Below are 18,686 nucleotides of genomic sequence, written 5' to 3' on the forward strand. Positions count from 1 at the left end.
GAGAAATGCAGGACCGGGCTTGCACGGAAGCAGCAGAGCCTCTGTTCCTTGGAGTAATTGCTTTCCTTCGTTGCTCTCCTCCTCCTTCCCCAGGTCAGGGCTAAACTGGTTTTCATTGTTAGCAGCAGTGCATCATCAAGCTGTTGGATAAAAACAGTGAGCAGCTCATGCTGGGTGTGCAGCTCACATCTCCTCTGTCATAGCTGCTGTTCAGTTTACTGTGGTTTGGGGGTAGAAGAGATTTCCTGTGCTGCTGAAGTCAGGCAGATTCTTTGTAGAGTAGGGACTGGATAAATCTGCATTCAGCCTGCATGCATCACAATAATGGGGAATGGCCACATGAAGTGCTGGAGAAATGCAGCATTTAACTTCCAGAAATTGTTTTTAAGCAGATGCCATCCAGCAGATAAATGTAGAGATGTCCCCTTTTATCACTGTTTTTGCAAGATTTCTGTTTGCCTAGTGCAGTGGTATCTGGGTGACCATAACAACCCATTACATTCATTTGCCCACAGCTGATAACACCGAGCAGATTCCTGCTGTATATTGCTACACTAAGATCGTCAGCAGTGACACACTGCCAAACAAATATTTGACAAAGGAAAGACAGGTTCTGTGCCATTCTCTGCACAATGCTGAGTCTGTCCTTGCTGTTTTCTCTGCCCTCATCTCAAGATGCTTTTTTGGGTGTCTAATCTCCTGACCTGGTAAGGCTGGCTTATTGCACAGGGGCAATGAAGCAAGGTGAGGGACTTAAGTTGCACCAGGGAACATTCAAGTTGGATATTAGGAAAATTTTTTTCTCTGAAAGAGTGGTGATGCACTGACACTGCTGCCCAGGGAGGTGATGGAGTCAACGTCCCTGGATGGTGGATGTGGCACTGAAGGATGTGGCTTGGTGTCATAGTGGGATGGGTTGGGATTGAAGCTGATGATCTCAGAAGTTTTTTTTTTTCAACATTTATGGTTCTGTGATTCAATGATTCTATGAAGGATTTTCCCCAGTGGGCTATTTCTGCCAGGGCACAGCATGGCTGCACAGGCAGGGTATACACCCCATATTTGGAGCGTATGAGGCCAGGGTGGCAAATTCTTGCATGGCACCAACTCCTGGGCACACTGAGGAGGTGACGCAGGGTCTGCATTGTCCCCTCTGTCCCCAGGGCCCTGCCAGCTCTCAGCACTGCTGCTCCCCCAGCTCCCTGCAGTTTGCTGGCTCCCAGCCACCTGAATATTTTGGTATGCAACGTGTAGAGTCAGGAAGTTTGGCCACACCTGCAGACACATCCATCTAAAACCTGCCGAGGAAAATGAACCACTCTAAAGTCAATCCAGCCATATGGGATGAGATTAATTTAATTCAAACAATTCCAAATGCATTTACATTGGCCATTTACTTTAGGACTGCAGTTTTGACTTTAAGCAGGATTAGGAGATTGGAGGAGTGCAGAGAGGTTCCTTGTCTGCAGGAGCCTCGGTGCTGTTTGCAGGTGGATTAGAGCTGAGCTCTGGGCCTCCACAGTGAGCTCTGGGAATTAATCCTGCAGGAGGATGGGCAGCTGAGGCATGATACGAACATACATACATAGCAGCTAGGAGCAATCCTTTTTCTTTATTCCACCTGATCCTGTTTTGTACATAGCTGGGCTGGGCTGGGCTGCCGGTACCTCCTGTAGGTACAACCCCACAGCCTGTTTTCCTATGCAGCCACAGAAACACTCCCTGCCATCAGCTGGGATGCCTCTCCCCAGCACTGATCCTACCTGGCCCTACAGGGTGTATGGCTCAGTGCAGGGATGTGGAAGAGCCAAAGCCATGAGCTGTGAACCTCACACTCCTCCAGTGCTGCTTTCTCTTCTTTAGGCACTTCCAAAACAATGCCCGTTTCACTTTGCCTGCTCTCACACACACACTTGCTACCTGGGGCCATTTTGAAGCACACCGAGCAGTTCTCTCACCCCAATGTGAATGAACAAATGGCATGAGCTCGCTCTCACCTACCAGATGACCACACCTTATTTTCCAGCCACGAGCATTCGCTGATGCACCTCCAGGGATGCCTTTCTTCCCTCTCCTGCCCTGCAGACTGCAGACTTTTGCTGTGCCACACTGTGTCCCACTGAGAGCAAGCACTGCTGTATAGCAGCGATGCTGGAGTTCTGTTGGGTAGTGTTGGTCTTTCTTCCCCTCCATTGGTAGTGGCACAAATTGCTCTCACTGAAGTTGAGGTGAGATGTTTGACCCAGGTCCCGAAAGCTCAGCAGTCATTGAACAGCTCAATTCCAGGAACAGAGGTATTAACCCTGCAGTCCTGGGCTGACTCCAGCACGTTTAATTACAGCCTTCTATCTGAAATTTGCTCTGCACTTTTGACCAGTTATGGGATTTTCTTCTCCATCTTTCAGCTCTGAAGCAGCTTTGCTAAGAGCTGCAGAGCCAAAGCAATCAGCAATTATGGCTGCTCCTTAGGATTTTCGAACTGGTATTATTTTCTGGGATTATACAAAGTATCAGTGGCTTGGCTGATCTGAAGACTTGTAGCATTTTAATCCGGATAATGTAACCAGAAGCGTATACAGTATCCATGCACGCGTTATTGCTGCAAAGAACGAGATCTTTATTAGATAGATAATACCAATAACTATTTGTGAACACAATTGTTTGGACGTTGTGTTGAGGGTTATGGTTCAGTGAGAGCTATTGGTGATGGTTGGACTGGATGATCTTGCAGGTCTTCTCCAACCTTGGTGATTTTGTGATACGTATGGAAGTACGAAGTAATGCGATGCAAGGTAAACACGCGCACCCCCTCGCACTAAAGAACGCATTTAAAGATTGGTTTTTAATCTCATGCCTCAGCGTACGCGGGACAAGCTTAGGAAGGCAGAAGGCTCTGCAGAAGGCTGCAGCTATCAGCACCGAGCGGCGATTAAAACGGCGGCCGCGGGCTTAGCGCGAGTGCCCGAAGGAGCAATGCCGGGCGGGCTCGGAGCTGCGGGGCGGCTCGGTCGGAAGCGGGGCTCCCGGCAGCGCCTCGCCAGCCCCGCGGAGCGACTCGACGCGCGGATCCTGCACGAAGCGGCTCGCACGGATCCTCGGCACCTGCCCGAGTAACGGCGCTCCGCGCCCGGCGGTGACCGCTCGGTGCCTGCAGGCGGCGCCGCGCCCCCGGCGCTGCCCTGAGCCCGCAGCCCGGCTCGCCCCCGCCCCGCGCTATAAACCGCGGCGGTGCCCGGCCCGGCCCGGCCGGTGGGGCTGGAGGGAGAGGCCGGGGAAAGCGGCAGCGGCGGCGTCGGCGGGGCCCGGCCCGGCTCCCGCTCCGCCCCGTCCTTCCCCCCTCCCGCCCCGCCGGCTCCGCCCCGGAGGCCGGCACGCTGGCTCGCTCCCTGCCTGGGAACATGGCCGAAGTCGGGGAGGACAGCAGCGGGGCGCGGGCTCTGCTGGCGCTGCGCTCTGCGCCCTGCAGCCCCGCCGCCGCGCCCCCTCCCGGGCCGCCGCCCCCGGCCGCGCCGCCCGCCCCCGGCCCGGTGCTGGCTCGGCTGCAGGGCCGCGAGTTCGAGTTCCTCATGCGGCAGCCGGCCGTCACCATAGGCCGCAACTCCTCGCAGGGCTCGGTGGACGTCAACATGGGCCACTCCAGCTTCATCTCCAGGCGGCACCTGCAGCTCAGCTTCCAGGAGCCGCATTTCTACCTGCGCTGCCTCGGCAAGAACGGAGTCTTCGTGGACGGCGCCTTCCAGCGCCGCGGCGGCCCGGCCCTGCAGCTCCCGCCGCAGTGAGTGCCGCCGGTGCGGGTCGGGCTGGGCCGGGGGGGAGGCGGCACTGCGGGGCTGTGGGCCGGGAGAGGGACTGAGAGGGACGGGGAGAGTCCGCGGAGAGCTAAGAAGGGAGCGACGGTGGTTCCTCCGAGGGGCCGCTGTTGAGGACGGGGCTTTGGGGCCTCCCCCGGCTCGCGGAGGAGAATTGAGGGATGCCTGGCGTGGAGGTGGAAGAAAAGTGGCTGTGTGTCTGCTGGAGGCTGCGGTGGCGGTGGGGAGGGGGTTCTGCTCCTTGAAGGCAGCGGATCCACCTCAACGTCTGCAGGGGATGTCGCCTTCCAGCAGCCCGTGACCGTAACGGGGGGTGTTAGCAGGGCTGGGTTAGCGGCTGGTTGAGCCACATCTGTGGAAGAAACGTGAGCTCCTCACCGTAGGGTGCTCCTCCTCTGTGGTGCTTCTCCCGCACGCTGCTGCCAACAGGCTGGTGTCCAACTGGTGGCCCTTCAGGGATTCCCAGAAGATGAATGAGAAGGAAGGCTTTCCCCAGAGGGCCGAAGCTTGCTACGCCCAGGGTTTGTCTGCCTTGGAAAAGTTTTAGTGGAAAAAGTTGGAGAACCACTTTTGTCTGAGTGCGTGTTTCAGGGTTGGCCAATTGTGTGTTGACTCTCTATGGAGCAGAGGTGGTGCTGCCCACCAGGACCCCTGCAGAGCAGTGCCCTGCGTACTTTTGTTCCACTCACAAAGCGCCGAAGGCTGCAGAGACATCTTTCTATTCTAAATAAGCTTTCTTGTTTGAGGAAGGCCCAGAAAGAACGATGAGGTCGCCGTTAATCGTGTTCTTCCTCTGAAAATATTGTTTATGGTTGCTGAGCACTGTCCAACTACTGCGGAGCTTCGCCCCGGAGGTGGCAGTGTGGTGGCAGTGGGTGATGTAATTCCTGCATGCATCCTTCAGGCCACGCTGGGCAGGCTGTGGCTGATGCACTCTATAAGGGCAGGGGTGATGTTTTATTGTGTTCTACGACGCTGTTGGCTGTTTGTATGAAACATCTGTTTCCATCCAGCAGCACTTGGCTCTGGTACCACACACCTCCAGCACAAGGGTCCTGCAGTTATCCCTCTCTAGCCAGCCTGTTGCTCAGGGGAGGGTTTTTTAATTACTCATTTCCTCTGCAGGCTGCTTCATTTTGTACTTAGTAATTTGGTTATAACTCCCTAGCTACTCGCTCTCCGAGGCATTTTAGTTTGTAACGTGTTTCATTTTCTGAAAGAGATCTCCTTCAGTGTCAGTTTAATTAATCTTGCTTTGTAAAACAAGACCACCCAAAGCCCAGGGCAGCTCTGTTGCGTCGCTCCCTCTGGTTCTCGGTTTATTTGTCCAAGCTCTCCCCTCCCTGCCGTCCTATTTCTTCACTTGGTTAATCATAAGCATTGTGCTCCCTCTCAAGCAGGGAGTTGGTTGCCTGTACACCCCCCCTGTTCCCCCCCCCTGGTCCCCCCCCCCCCCCCTTCCATTTGCTCTTGACTTCTGGAGTGGGAACAGCAATCTTCCTTCTCCTTTGCCATGCAGGGAAGTGTTTAATGCAGTTATGAGCTCTGCACAGTAAGGCATCCTCCTTGCTCGGCCACTGTTTGAGCTACATAAAGGAACTTGGTGTGCTCCTCCCTTTCTGAGTTCTGGAGCAGAAAAATGTTTTGCACCGATCTAAAGGAATTTGCCCCCATACTTCAAGCAGGTAAACAACTCCTCGCCTTCTCCTGGCCAGGCAACGCTTTGTAACCCAGACAAGAGGGGGAAAAAAAATAAGTCCCGTTGAAGCACAGAATTGAGTGAGGCTTTTTCTGCTTGCTTTCGTCCCCAGGTGTGGAACATCAGCCAGCTCCCTTCCCCGTTGCACCCTCAGCCCCACACGTGCCCACTGAGTGAGCAAACAAAGCGTCGCTCAGTGCCATTTCTCTTCTGCAGAGCAGTTTGTGTGCTTGTTGCTAGCCAGCTAATATTGCCAAAATATGGGGGGGGAGGGGGGGGGGGGGGAAGTAGAAATAAGTCTTGGTACACAGGCTTTACAATTCCAGCTGTACTTTTTTTTTTTTTCCTGAGTACTATTTTGTGGTAGCATCACAGCCCTGTTTGGAACAGCCACATCATCTCTATCTGCCAGTAAAATGCATGGCTGGTATTAAGATTTAGAAATTCATGGCTGCTCCATTTGATGATTTAGGTGGACGCCCTTGTGACGGTCTTAGAGCTGCTCATTTGAATAGCCATCCCTTTTTTGCTATCTGTTGTTTGTAAAGGATAGCAAAAAATCTGCCAAGTCCTATTTCCTTTGTGTCAATGCAGTCGCTTCTGTATTCCGCTATTACAAGCGAAGGAGTGATTGTGCATCATGAGATCATGAGAGGGTTCCAGGAAAAAATGCATCTTCCGCGTGTAATTCATGCTAAAACATAAATCTTGGACTCGCACATTCCATTTCTGAGGTTTCCTCTCGTTTCACTCTTACAAAACTTGTGTGCTGTAAACCCTCTTCTGAGTTTGGAAGCAAACATCCCTCAAACCTACAGAAGGCTTCGTTGGGAGGGGCGGGGATGGAAGGAATAGGATGAGCTGGAGGTGTTTCATTCTGAAGATTCCCCATGCCTCCCAAAACAGCAGCCCTGCTCTGAACCAAGGGCCTCGGAGAGGAGCTCTGCACCGCTTCCTCCATCCCCATCACGCGTTCTGTCGTCTGCTGGGAGCAGGATCTCGCTGCCGGCCGGGCGGATCGCCTTTCACAGCTGTGTTATGGAAGATTATATTTCACAGATGTGATGACATAACTGTGGAGTATAATTAAGCAGTAATGACCAACAAGGAGGGCATTTCCTCGAGGTTAATGACAGTTAGAAACAAAGTGGGTGGAAAAGCAGAGGGCCGCAGTGCAGCCGAACGCCCCTTAATCTGTTTAATTAACGCGAGTGTCGCACTGCAGCAAGCGCTCAGATAAATCAAGATGAAATCATGGAAGCACTTACATTAAGTGCTTAAATAAAATTAAGGATTGCTAGAAGCTGTTCTTAGCTGTGCTAGTGGAAATCTGGGGAGAAATATCTGGGCTTGTATTAGAAACCTCCAGACTGTTGGTAGGCTGTGCTGTGGTCTTATTTGAAACTATCGATACAAGTTAAAGCTGAAGATAATGTGGGAGTCATTACCCGAAGTAATTATTCCCATTTAAGACAATAATTGCTTCAGACTTACCATGTAATCAAGTGTTTACAGCATCATTCCAACACAGGATTTTTAATCTTTCCTTTGCAATCTTCAGAAATAAACTCGGTTTTTAGAAGCAACAGTAATGAGCTGGAGGCTTCCAATAATTAAACTGAGCATTTTCCACCCCTGGAAGTGAAGGATCTGAGACAGAAGCTGGAAGCTGAGCTTGCTAACCTGAATTTTAAGCAGCTATGGGTCAGGTTTTCAAATGCTCCTAAGTACAAAAGTCCTATTGACTAAAAACTGCAAATGTTGATTGAGCGTAGCCTGATAATGGCACTTGAGCTTTCTGAACTGGGGGCTCAATGGCTGGAAAATGGTGCTTGCCTGTGAATATTTCATGGCATATTTGCTTGTGGCCTTTGTGCCTGTTCCGTGGCTTTGCAGTAGAACTATTAATGGAGCTGAAACTTTCTTTTTTTCAGTGTAAATTGATATTTTCAGCGCGAGATTTATAAGCGTTAAACAGTTCTTAAGCCTGAAGTTCTTCTTGGGATTTAGGAAATGGAAGCAATGAATGGAGTAGTTCTTGAAGTGTAAAATGCATGGAAAGGAGATGTATGGCTATGTGGAGTTAAACTGCAGAGTCAAATGCATGTGTATTTATCTCTGTGTATAGGCCCCGTTATAAACTGGCAATGTAATGTACATGTGGCATTTTATTATGAACCCACTGCCTTATTTATAAAGGGATTTTCATAGGTACTAACACTTGGCATAAATAAGTAGTCCAGTGCTCAGAGCACATCTGAGGGTGCTGATCTGAAGAAATCCTATGCGTGTGTTCATCTCTGTGGCAGTGCACAGCTCACGTCGTGCTGGGGCAGCACGGCTGTCACTGCCTTTGGGTTCTGCACCCAAACAGGAACAGAGAGCTGAGCTCAGCAGTGCTCCGTTCCCTTCCTCAGGGAGGTTGGGCAGTGCTGGCCCGTAGCTCAGGGCACAGCTTAACAGAAAAGCTGCCATTCTCCAGGAAAGTGGAGATGTACATGTTGTCTGATGAGCTCACGAGCTGTTCAGCCCCTGTTCTTGCAGCGAGGCCGATGCTGTCGCAGTGCGTGCCCAGGAGCTGCTCTGACCACATAACCACGAGCGCTGTGCCGTTGTTTCTGAAGCACTCCGACAGCTCCTCGTGCAGTTCTACTTCTTAAACATTGCATAATCTGTGTTTGCAGCGTGGCGGTGGTTCTTTGTTCGAAGCGCATCATTTGCTGTGCTGCAGCTGTGGTGGATGGTGGTTTTACTCCTGCTAGGAACTCTTTAAAGGTTTGCTATCTTAGTTCTTTATCTTACATTTTTCATGCTCTGATTTCAAAGACCTGAATGGGTTTTTTGTTGCACAGCAAGACTGCGATAAAGGCTTACTTTATTTTAATTATGGAATTTATGTCGAGCAATAACTCTTAGCTACGCAACTCAATTTGTCACGGCTTATGTTAAACGTTTAAGGAAAGCTTCTCATTACATGAAACCGGCACTCGATTTGTTGATTCAAAAATAGCAGTGCTGTAAGTCAGGCTGTGAGTATAAACCAGCGCTATGCAAAGCTCACTGCATAGCTCCCTTATGTATTCCTTTAAACCAAGCTCAGTTCGGCTTAGCTGACATGTTGACTATGAGAAGATGGATCTAAGCAGAGCGTGCCATGCTTCTCTTGTGCAGAGCCTCAGCTCTGAAGGCTTAAATGTGGATTCACGTTGTGCTGGGGGAACGTTGTGCTAGCAGCCTCTTGGTCATGGCATGCATGCTCAGCTGACTGCAGGATTCTTCCAGTGAGCTCTGTTGCTGTATATAGAACTCCAGGGGATGAATGAGTCTGAGAGGTTTTGCTTTTACAGAAACTGGAAGAAAAATCATGAGATCTGTAGTAATTCACATCTCGGTTATTTCGGGGTGAACATCCTCGCTGCAGAGTTCCGGTTTTGACTCGAGGTAACAAATCATGTGCGTTGTGATCAAAAGAGCATCTATTTTGTTTTCTTTCAGAAGATGGGCCACGCGGTCTTCTGCAGAATAACCAAGTGTATAAACGACAGCCGGATTGATGTGGTTGTGTTCTTTGCAAGAGAACTCTTAGCAACTGCTCTGATTGCCATTTGTCATCGGGGCTGTTCTGTGGGATGCCAAATTCTCTTGCTTGGTGTTACAGTTTCCTGGAGGAGTAGATGTGGCAACAGGATGTTGGTAAAGAACAGGAAACTACTTGAATTCACCGCTCATGCCATACAAATAAAGGCTTATGACTGGCCCTTGTGCAGCAGTGGCTGCTTTCTGGCGTGGCCTGAAGTTCCTGCAGCTGGAGTGTTGGTGTGCTCTGAGGATGGGGGTTGTTGGGTGCCCAAAAAGCCACTGTGGGGCCTCCAGCACAAGGACATCATGTGGCTGGTGGGGTGAGTGCAGAGGAGAGCATGGGGATGCTCAGAGGTTGGAGCACCCCTGCAGTGGGGGCAGGCTGAGAGCTGGGGGTGTGCAGCCTGGGGAAGAGAAGGCTCCAAGGAGACCTCATTGCAGCCTTCCTATGCCTAAAGGGAGCTGATAAACAGTGGGAGAGCAACTTTTTACATGGTCTGATAGTGATGGACAATTAGGGAATGGTTTTAAACTAAACCAGGGGAGATTTAGCTCAGATGTCACTGTTCTGGTACAGCAGAGTGCAGATTCACCCTGAGAAACAGGGCAGGTGAGGGTCTGGGGAAGTAAGGATCCTTTGTGGGGATATTTTGTGCCGGCCTGTAGGGTGAAGAGGCTGAAGCAGCGTTTTGTCTTCTAAATGCGGGCTGTGAAAAGACATCTTCATGTACTTCCAGATTTTTTGGTTAATTGACTAATTGTGAGTGCAAATTACTGTACAGTCTAAATGCATTTGCTCATTCCAGTGAATAATCCAGTATTAACCACGGAATGGCTTTTTTCAAGTATTTGTGCCTCTTCCCACTGCAGTGTACTGCAGGCTGCTTGTCGTTAGGTGCAGCACCAATATCCCATAGCTAAAGAATATACAGCTGGAAAGAAACTGTTATTCCTTTGTTTTCCTAATGCAGATGCACTTAATGCCTGCTCTCTCTTGTCCATAGATGTTTCCTGCTGGTGATTTACATCTTCGGTTCCTTTAGAGCAGCTCAGTAAAATTCACGTGTGCATTACTTTTGCATGACACTTAATTTTTATGAAATGCATATTTTATTGGACGGTAAAACATTTAAGGGTCTTAATGGCCTAATTAATACTCTGTATCCACTTCTGTCTTGTGTATTTTGCTCCTCATTCTACTCCGTCCTTCTTGTCCTCGTGCATTTTTTATCATGAAAATCTCAAGTAATCTTGAGAGAGCACTCTGTTAGAAGCCTGTTCTTTGAATATTCAGCAACTCTAAGTAAGATTTGATTGATAGTCCCTTCTCTCCCTTCCCAGTCTATTTTTAGTAGTTCAAAAAGGAGCTTAATTTCTCGGGCTGTCACTTGTTGTGTATGTGCAGGCTCCAATTTGTTTCGGTGTTTTTCTCCCTCCTTTCAGCATACTGGGTAGGTAATTTTCCTGTTGCCTGATGACATGTTGACAGCTGGGGAGAGAGAAAGCAGCAATGAGCTGGGAATTGTACCTTAGCAGAGGGAGCGAAGATGGACAGCCTTTGGTTGTTATACATGCTGGGTGATTAGAATAGGAGGATAGATGGAAGAAAGCACATCATTATCGCTTGCTAGAACACTCTTGAAACAGTGTATAAGTCTGTATCTTTCCATGTACAGGTAAAAATCCGCTCCATCTTCTAGAACAGAGCGAAGAGACAAAATAAGCCTTCAGAGTGCCATAGGCACAATGGAAAAGGCATCCTTCCCCTCCCCTGAAATACAACATTGTAGCTAAGGCCTTTTTTTCTTCCTGCTTTGTGCGGCTTTGAAGAGAGGCTTGGGAAGTCTTCCCACACAAACTGGTTTAATCTTCTGTCTCCCTTAAGGCCACGTACAGAAGGCACCAGTGAGCACGACTGGACTCCCTGCAGAGCCAGTTCGTGCACTTGCTGAAGGAATTGCTCTTGAGCAACTGAAGGCCTTTTCTCTCTCCGGGGCATAAGAACCAGGGACTCTGAAATGCACTAACTCTGGAGCGTGTGGGAGGAGGAAAGGACAAGACATACAAGGCAAATTTGGCTTCCACCCGATGGGTAGACCAGGAATGGTTTTGCTTTTCATATTCAGTTTGAGGTGTAGCCCAAACTAAGGTGTCAGCTCTTGGTGTGGGAGATATGCCAACTGCTGGGTAGTTATTGATTTTTATTTTTTTTTTTTTTGATTATTTCATGGCTTGCATAAGATGCTGTCCCTTAGGTTGGCTGCCTGCCTGCCATGTGTACAGGGGTGTTGGCTGTCAACAAGGCAGGCAATTGGGCGGCTTTGCCACCTTCTGTCCCTTTGGCTGTGGAACTATCAGCTCAGCAAGGTGAGACAAGCCATAATGAAGCTGTATTGCCCCGGTAATGCCTGCAGAGGAAGTCAAAAGGCTAAAGCAAGCTGTGCTGCTAATGCTTTTCTGATTGGAATATTAAGGCAAGCACTAAAGTTTCCTTCAAGTGTAGGAGTTCTTAAGAGAATATTCCTTATGTGCACTGGTTCAATAAAAACATTGCTAATGTGTTTTCTTATAACGAGGTGTATGCAAACCAGCTGTTAGAAATAGGTGCAGTCACTTAGTCTGGACTTGCATGTGGGCTGTTTACACCAGCATGTCCCAGATCAGCAATTTGCTGCCAGCTGACCCTCAGAATGAACCTGGGAAACATTTCTTTCTTGCACAGTGATTCCAAATCTGAGGTAAGATGAGTGCACTGAATTGAAATGTTTCCCTAGGTCTGTATGCTGTATGGAAGTGAAGGAGGTAGGGACGTTAGGGTATGGCAGCAATATGGGAAATTAACTCTCAGAAATGTCCTAATTTTAAGGTAATGGCACCATTGTGGAGGCAGCTGGCATGTGGGCTGTCACTGTGTGTGTGCCATTGTCATTTTACTTGGAGTTCTTTGCATGGAAGAAACTCCTCAGCACATTCATGTATTCTGGTAGGATTTAAAATATCCCCTTGAATTTGGGGGATATTTTAAAATGTTTACCCTCTTAGCCATGTCCTGCTGGGTGTCTGTCCTAAGGCAGTCTGGTGCACCTTTGCCTTAGGATGAAATCACAAGCAAGATGAATTTCTTTCCTGCTTCTTTAATAGGAAGACTTTGTCGTACCAAATTGTGCTTGGAATCCTCTTCTAACCTTCAGTTTCAGTGTCAGCATCATGGAGACTGCAGGTGGGTGTCACTTTGTAGACACATGTGAGAGATGCTCTGTGTCGCCCCAGATGCTCCTTTGGCTCTGAGTCCAAAAGATGCCAGCTTTTAAAACATCTAAATTACCCCAGAGCAGCTTTTAAAACCCTGATCCTGGCATCCTCTGCTGGGCATTGAATGAGTTGTGAAATGTCTTCAGAGGGAGTGGAACGGACTGGAGCGAGCATTTTGCAGAGTCTGAGTCCATATGGGTCGTTTTTTATAACGTACATAAATAGCACATTGGCTCCCTCCAAATCACTTTCTAAATGAGCTGAACCAGCCTCGAAGGAAAATACATCACAGTCACGCTCTGTGTTAAGCCCTCTTAGAGACTGATTGAATTCAAAGGTTAGCAGCATCCCACACAAGGTTTTTTTTGGAGTATATGTGTGGGAATTAAGATCTTTGAGCTTTATGGAGGTTATTTTGTGTTGCACAGCCTTGGCTAACGTGTTTGTAGGTAGCTGTTAGGTTTGGAAGCAAGTCTCCTCGGTGGCTTGGGAGACCTTTCAAGGAGACCAGCTGGCTGCTTGAAGGAGAGCCCTCCGTGATGAATGGCCCATTAGAAGTGAGTTGATGGCATTGCAAATGAGATTTACATGAGAATCAAACTGCTGTAGTGGATCCAACAAAGATGCTGAAACAAGTGTCTCTTTCTCTGGTGGTTATTAAGAGATCTAATGCCCTGATCATTATAGGTGGCCAATTTCTCCTTCTCTAGGGTATAGAAATACTTGAATTCGTATAGTAATAAAGAAGAAGCTGGGAAGTAGGAAAATGGGTTGGGACAGAGCTGCGTGTGGCCACATTTCTGTGGCAAGCTGGAAATTCCCCAGCATTGAGCCAAGCCTTAAGATGCTTGGTTTTGGGTTAGGTATGGAAATGAATAACGGCCCGGCTGCAGGGTCCAGGGAACTGCTGCCTGTTCCATGTGTCACTGCACGTTTAGCTCCGTGATTGCTACTTATTGAAATCAGAACTTTTTGTAGAGGCTGTTGGGGGGAAGTTCCCCAAAGCGTGGGTGCAGGTGGGGCTTTTTTTGGCGCGGGGGTAGGTGTTAATTGTGGTTTATGACTGGGGGAGAAACGTACTTAGTTGAATGTTTCTGCCAAGATGAGCAAAGGAGGAAAATAGTGAATATTGACCTTTTCAATTTTAACCAAGATCAGGCTTGGAAGGTTGCTCAGAAGGGCTCTCCAGTTTCACAGAAGCAAGGAAGAAGTGAGGGATGCTGGTAGTGGCCATGCTTTGCTGAGTCACTTCTTGTGGTCTCTGATGCGGTACAATTGAAGCCAGACTCCTCTTCAGGGCTGTCGTAGATGGGGAAAACAGCCCATGATGAATGGGGAGTAGCAGAAACAGCGTGTGGGTGAGCATGTGCTGCAGGGTGCTTGCCGTGGCTGTAACGTCTCCAGAGAACCAACCGCTGTCAGTCTGGGTGCTCACCAACAGCAACTGCACTCTGGGGGCCCACAGCTGCCCTGTGCTGCGTCTGGGTGTCCTCAGCCATCAGGGCTGGGAGCTGTGCTGTGGGTCTGGGGGATTCGGTGGGGCTCAGTATTCCTACAGGAATGCCTCCGAGACCTTGGAAAGCACAACTCGAGACCTGGTGTAGTGTCTGACGTGGAAGCCTGGTGGCAGAGGGTTTGTGAGCACCACATGAAGGATGGTGATGGGCTGAGGATGTGACAGCAGAACATAAAGAGCTGCTGTCCTGCCCTGTGCCATACAAGCTGTCCTTCATGCCTGGAGTTAACCCAGTGGGACAGTGCGTTACAATAAGGATGGGTGAAATAACCCTATTTGCCACTGTGCTGTGCATCAGTTTTTCTTTTTTGTTTTTAATTGCATAACCCCAGCTGCTGTCAAGCACTTTTAAAGAATGTGTATCTTCAGACTGTGAGGGATTTTTTTCTGCTTCTGTCATTCTGCCAATTGATCTGTGCTTAGCTTTGTTTAATGGATGTTATCTGATAGGGTTGGGGGTTTGTTTTTGCTTTGGCTTTTCTCTTTCCATTGAAAAATCACACCAGAATCTAAAATAGACGAGCTCAAAACTGAATGCTAAGGCAAGATAAATATCTCTGATATTTATCTGTGATATCTGCTGTCAGAGCAAAATCCCTTTGAAATGAATTTTTGTCCCCAGAAGATGCCCCAGCATCGAAGAATAATTGATTCTGCCCATGTTGGTTGTGCTGCTGCTGGCACGTGCAGTGAGCAGGAGGAGAGGAGTTAATTTTAGCTTGATTAGCAGCACAGAAGGGAATCAAGATGACTGCTTTGGAGATGGCAGTGGGATGAGATCAATGATGGTAGTTCACTTTTAATACATCTAAGTGGGTGTTCTCAGCAACTTGGTTTTTCTTTTTTTTAATTTCTTTTTAAGAGAACCAAGAATGTTAATGCATTTAGTCCTTGAAAACCTCCTGTGGTCGCAGTTCTGTGTGCTTTAATGTTGCATGGTGGTTGTTTAAATGAATGCCAGGTGCTTGCATCCCATTCCTCAGCAGTTTCCTGCTTGGCGCTGCTCCCTGGTTCAGCAGCATGGATTGGGCTCCTCGCTTTTCTCCTACTCACCTTTGTTTATGTGCTGGAGCATGTTCAAAACTGTTTATGATTAAACATTGCTCAAACAGGCAGGTTGAGATTTATTGGTGTGAAGGAGGCTGGGAGGAGGGAGTGGTTGGTTGGTCATCTGTGTTTATTTCCAGCTGCAGGTGATGTTATTGCTGCGGCACACGTGTCTGCTGGCGGCGGTGGATCAGACTGGCTGCTGTGTGGTGACACAGGACTGATACCCATGGGCACTGCCTTCTGTGTAGGGTGCATCCAAAGCTCCAGTGAGGCTCTGCATGCTGCTGGTGGCCTCTTTCCTCTTGAGCTTGTGGCTCTGAGGTCACCCTGCTGCTTTAGGAACCGTGAGCTGTCTCTGGGTGGGAGAGGCTTTCAAAGATCCAAGGCTTTAAAACATGCCAGTGGGGTTATGACCCATGGGAGTTTTAAGTGTAAGACTTATTCTGGGCATACCCTTTTAAAAGCTAGTGCTGGTGTACAAGTGGCTCAAAACACAAGGCTGATAGGCGACCAATCGTTAGGAAAATATTTATAGTGAAAATTTAGAAATGACAAAGTTAGAGGTAAGTTCATGAAAGCTATCATCTTTCTTTGGAGCTGAAATGGTGTTTCTTAGCCTCTTTGCTATCGCAGATACTGAAGTGCAATATTGGTAGTACTCTCAGCATGATCTGCTGAACGTGGGAAGGGATTTCTGCAGTTAGGAGGCTGGATGAGGAAAGAGATGTTGTCCCTCCCCCCACGATGTTGCACATAACTTACATTTTCTCTGAAGATCAGATATTTATTAGTTGGTGAGGAAACGGTTTCAATGCTGATGGCAGCAGCAGTGTGTAGAGCCCTTGTGTGACATGCAGCTCCTTAACTACTCCTTATTTTTATGTATACAACCACACACACAACAAAACAACATAATAGGTTTGCTGTGTGTTACAGATCGTATCAGTCATCTGCAGTGCTGATAGCGAAACTTTCTGGTGCTGGCAGCCAGCCCTATCTAAACACAAGTGCTGCTGCTGCCAGCCAGCCTTGGTGGGAAGAGTTCATACATTGCAAAGTGGTGCTGCTGCTTATTTCTCTCCACAGTTTTTGCACTGGGAGGCACCACCCGTGGGAGACGTTAGCTGACGAGTGTGGCGGTGCTGGGGTACGACGTGGCTGACCGTATGACATGCAAGGAAAGGAGTTTGCTCTACCTTAGCAGTTTGCTCAGAGACGTGAGGTTGTTTACAGTGAGGAGTTCACAGGAACAGAGCAGCCTCTGTGGCTGGGAGAAGTGGGGCCAGAATTCACCTTCCAGAGAGCTTAAAAATAATAAAAAATAAAACCTGCCACCTACACTGATAAAAAGACAGCTGTAACTGTTAGCGCTGTGGACTCATTTAAATTGGTGTAATGTCACATCCAGTATTTGTGGGTGCAGGTAAGATGGTTATGCCCACATGTTAGCACTGGCAGAGCAGTCAGCCCTTCTGATGCTGCAGGCTGACTGCACGCAGCTCATCTCCAGTCTGTGCTGCTGAGCTGCAGCCTGCTCTTTGCAGAGGAGTGGGAGGCGAAGAGGAATTCATCTTCTGATAGCAAGCCCTGTGCCCGGTGCTGCCCATTTGGAGTGAATGGCATATTTTGAAGCTGACTCCAATGTTTTGAAATGTGAAACTGAGTGAGGTACAACTATAACATCACCTCTGTTTCTCTGTTCCTGATCGTTAGGCACCCAGGAGCTGCTGTTGTATGATGGGTGCTTAACGTGGCTGGCTGTGTGGTGGGCTTTCACTGTGTCACTGACCCAAGTACCAAAAATCTGCCTTAATGCGATTTGTTATTAAAGCCTGTTAATTATACTCTTCAGACTGTACCAAGGCTTCATTTGTGAGATCATCCTACATATTTTAATCTGATTATTAACAACCACTTTTGTTAAACTTAATCCACGTTTGCATTAAGCTTTATTTAAGCATTCATATTTAGTTGTTATTTCTATTCTGTTTGTAAAAACGTGAATTCATCCCCAGTCAGGTGAGGGTTGACTGGTGCTCCACTGAGTTCAAAGAGAAGTGGTAGTGACTGTTTCTCAGGAATATCCTTCAGCTCTTTTGCAGGTATTGAAGTGCATGAAAAGCCATTCCCAGCTGGCTTACAGGGGCTTCTGCTGAAGGATTTTTGGAAAGGTCGGGTCTTGAAACTGCAGACTCCTCCTTTGTGCTCTAATAGCCTTGTGGAGGAGATGGCAGCTGCTTCAGGTAGATATTTTTGGTACTGGAGTCAGCAGCTTTACTGTGAGACCTGTGCTGCAATGTTGGGGATGGTTGGATCTGGAAAAGACCCGTCCATAAGGTGAGCTCCCCAGGCAGGGTGGTGGCTCCAGAGGAACCCCTCTGCTGCCCTCTGTTCCCTGATTGATGTACCCTTCTCAGCAATCACCATGATGTTCTTCCCTAAGAGATCTTGTTTTCTTACTGAATTTACTCCCTGATAACGCTGTGGTATTTAATTACACACACAAACAAGAAAAGGCAACAGCAATACCTTAAGGTTTTTTTCCTTTTTTCTGCCCTGTGCAGAAACAGGAGATTTTGGTCCTTTCCAACGCCAGATATTCTTCAATTACAGGATTCTGTGAATCTTGAAGTAAAGCTGTGCCTGACATCTCAAATAATTTTCAAATAGTAAAATCTGAATGTTATTAAAGAGCTGTAAGGAATGTGAAAATAAAAATATAGCTCTAGATTCTTCACTAGGAACTCTGCAGTGCAGAACAATTTAGAGCGTTCTCACTTGAAAAATTAGCTGCTATTGTTTGGACAGTGTCGATGCTCGTTTTGTCAGTTTGCTCTGTGACAGCAATTAAAAGATTTGCTAGAGAGTCTCTAAGAGATTGTGGAGAAGCTGTGCAGAATAAGTGATTGTTTTTTCAAGTTGCACAGCATGGTGCTTTGGTGGAAGCTCTCCTGACAACATCAAGCTGTTTGAACCTCACAAAAAAAAAAAAAAGCAATCTATTTTCTGCATGCTTTTAAAGAAAATGTATGTGAACCCAAGCAGCATTTTGATGTTCACTGGGCTGGGCTCCTGCTATCTCTTCCTTTTCAGCTTTCCTGCTCAGCCCTGGGGTGCTGTGTTCTCCCCCACCTGCCTGGCTGCTCTCCATGCGCTGCTGCCCTGAGCAGTGCCCCAGGTGGGATGGGATGTCTGCAGGACCAGGAGAGGAGGAATCTGTGTGTGAGGCTGCGAGTGCTGCTGCACAGACAGGAATCCCAGAGTTGGCCCCAACTTTCCGTGAACGCTGCGTTCTTCAAAGGAGATGGGTGAAATCCCAATTGGAGCATCTGTCTGTGCGTGGCAGGGAGCCTTGGTGCATGAAGGGAAGCCCTGTGCAGCTGAGCTCGATAGAAACACTCATGGCAGCTCCTTTGCTTGGTGCTTCTAAGAGACGTAGCTATGCATCAGTTGTGGTTTTGCCTGATGCTGCTGGTAGTGTTTGTTTTAAATAGAAGCACTTGCCTGTACACGCTCTTTGCTCACTTGAAATCTTGTCTAGCTGTGTTGAAGCCTCATTCCAGGTATGATGATATGCAGTGTTAGGCAAATCCCAGTGTGACCTGTGGCACCTCTCATTAAGGAACAAATCCTTTACTGTGTGTGCAGTTCCAGCTAGGAGTTGGCAAGAAGCACAGTGCCATGTCTGTGACAATTGTCAACCCTAACTTTTTTTATGCACTGTCCCTTCTTAGCTATCTGTCTCACTATTCTTGCTTCTCTCAAGAACTGTGACTTCTCA

The 18,686-nt window shown here is 48.2% G+C and overlaps 1 protein-coding gene across 1 annotated transcript in view; it reads left to right on the plus strand.

The window, feature by feature from the left end:
* Window positions 1–3,398: 3,398 nt before the first annotated feature.
* Window positions 3,399–18,686, plus strand: part of FOXK1 (forkhead box K1) — a 42,472-nt gene continuing 27,184 nt past the window's right edge. The window contains exon 1 of the mRNA XM_042864329.1: window positions 3,399–3,775. Within this exon, the coding sequence (XP_042720263.1) occupies window positions 3,399–3,775 (377 nt within the window). The remainder of the gene's footprint in view (window positions 3,776–18,686) is intronic.

This window comes from Lagopus leucura, unplaced genomic scaffold (genome assembly GCF_019238085.1).
Source record: "Lagopus leucura isolate 7727_CA_CO unplaced genomic scaffold, USGS_WTPT01 Super-Scaffold_760, whole genome shotgun sequence".
NCBI lineage: Eukaryota > Metazoa > Chordata > Aves > Galliformes > Phasianidae > Lagopus > Lagopus leucura.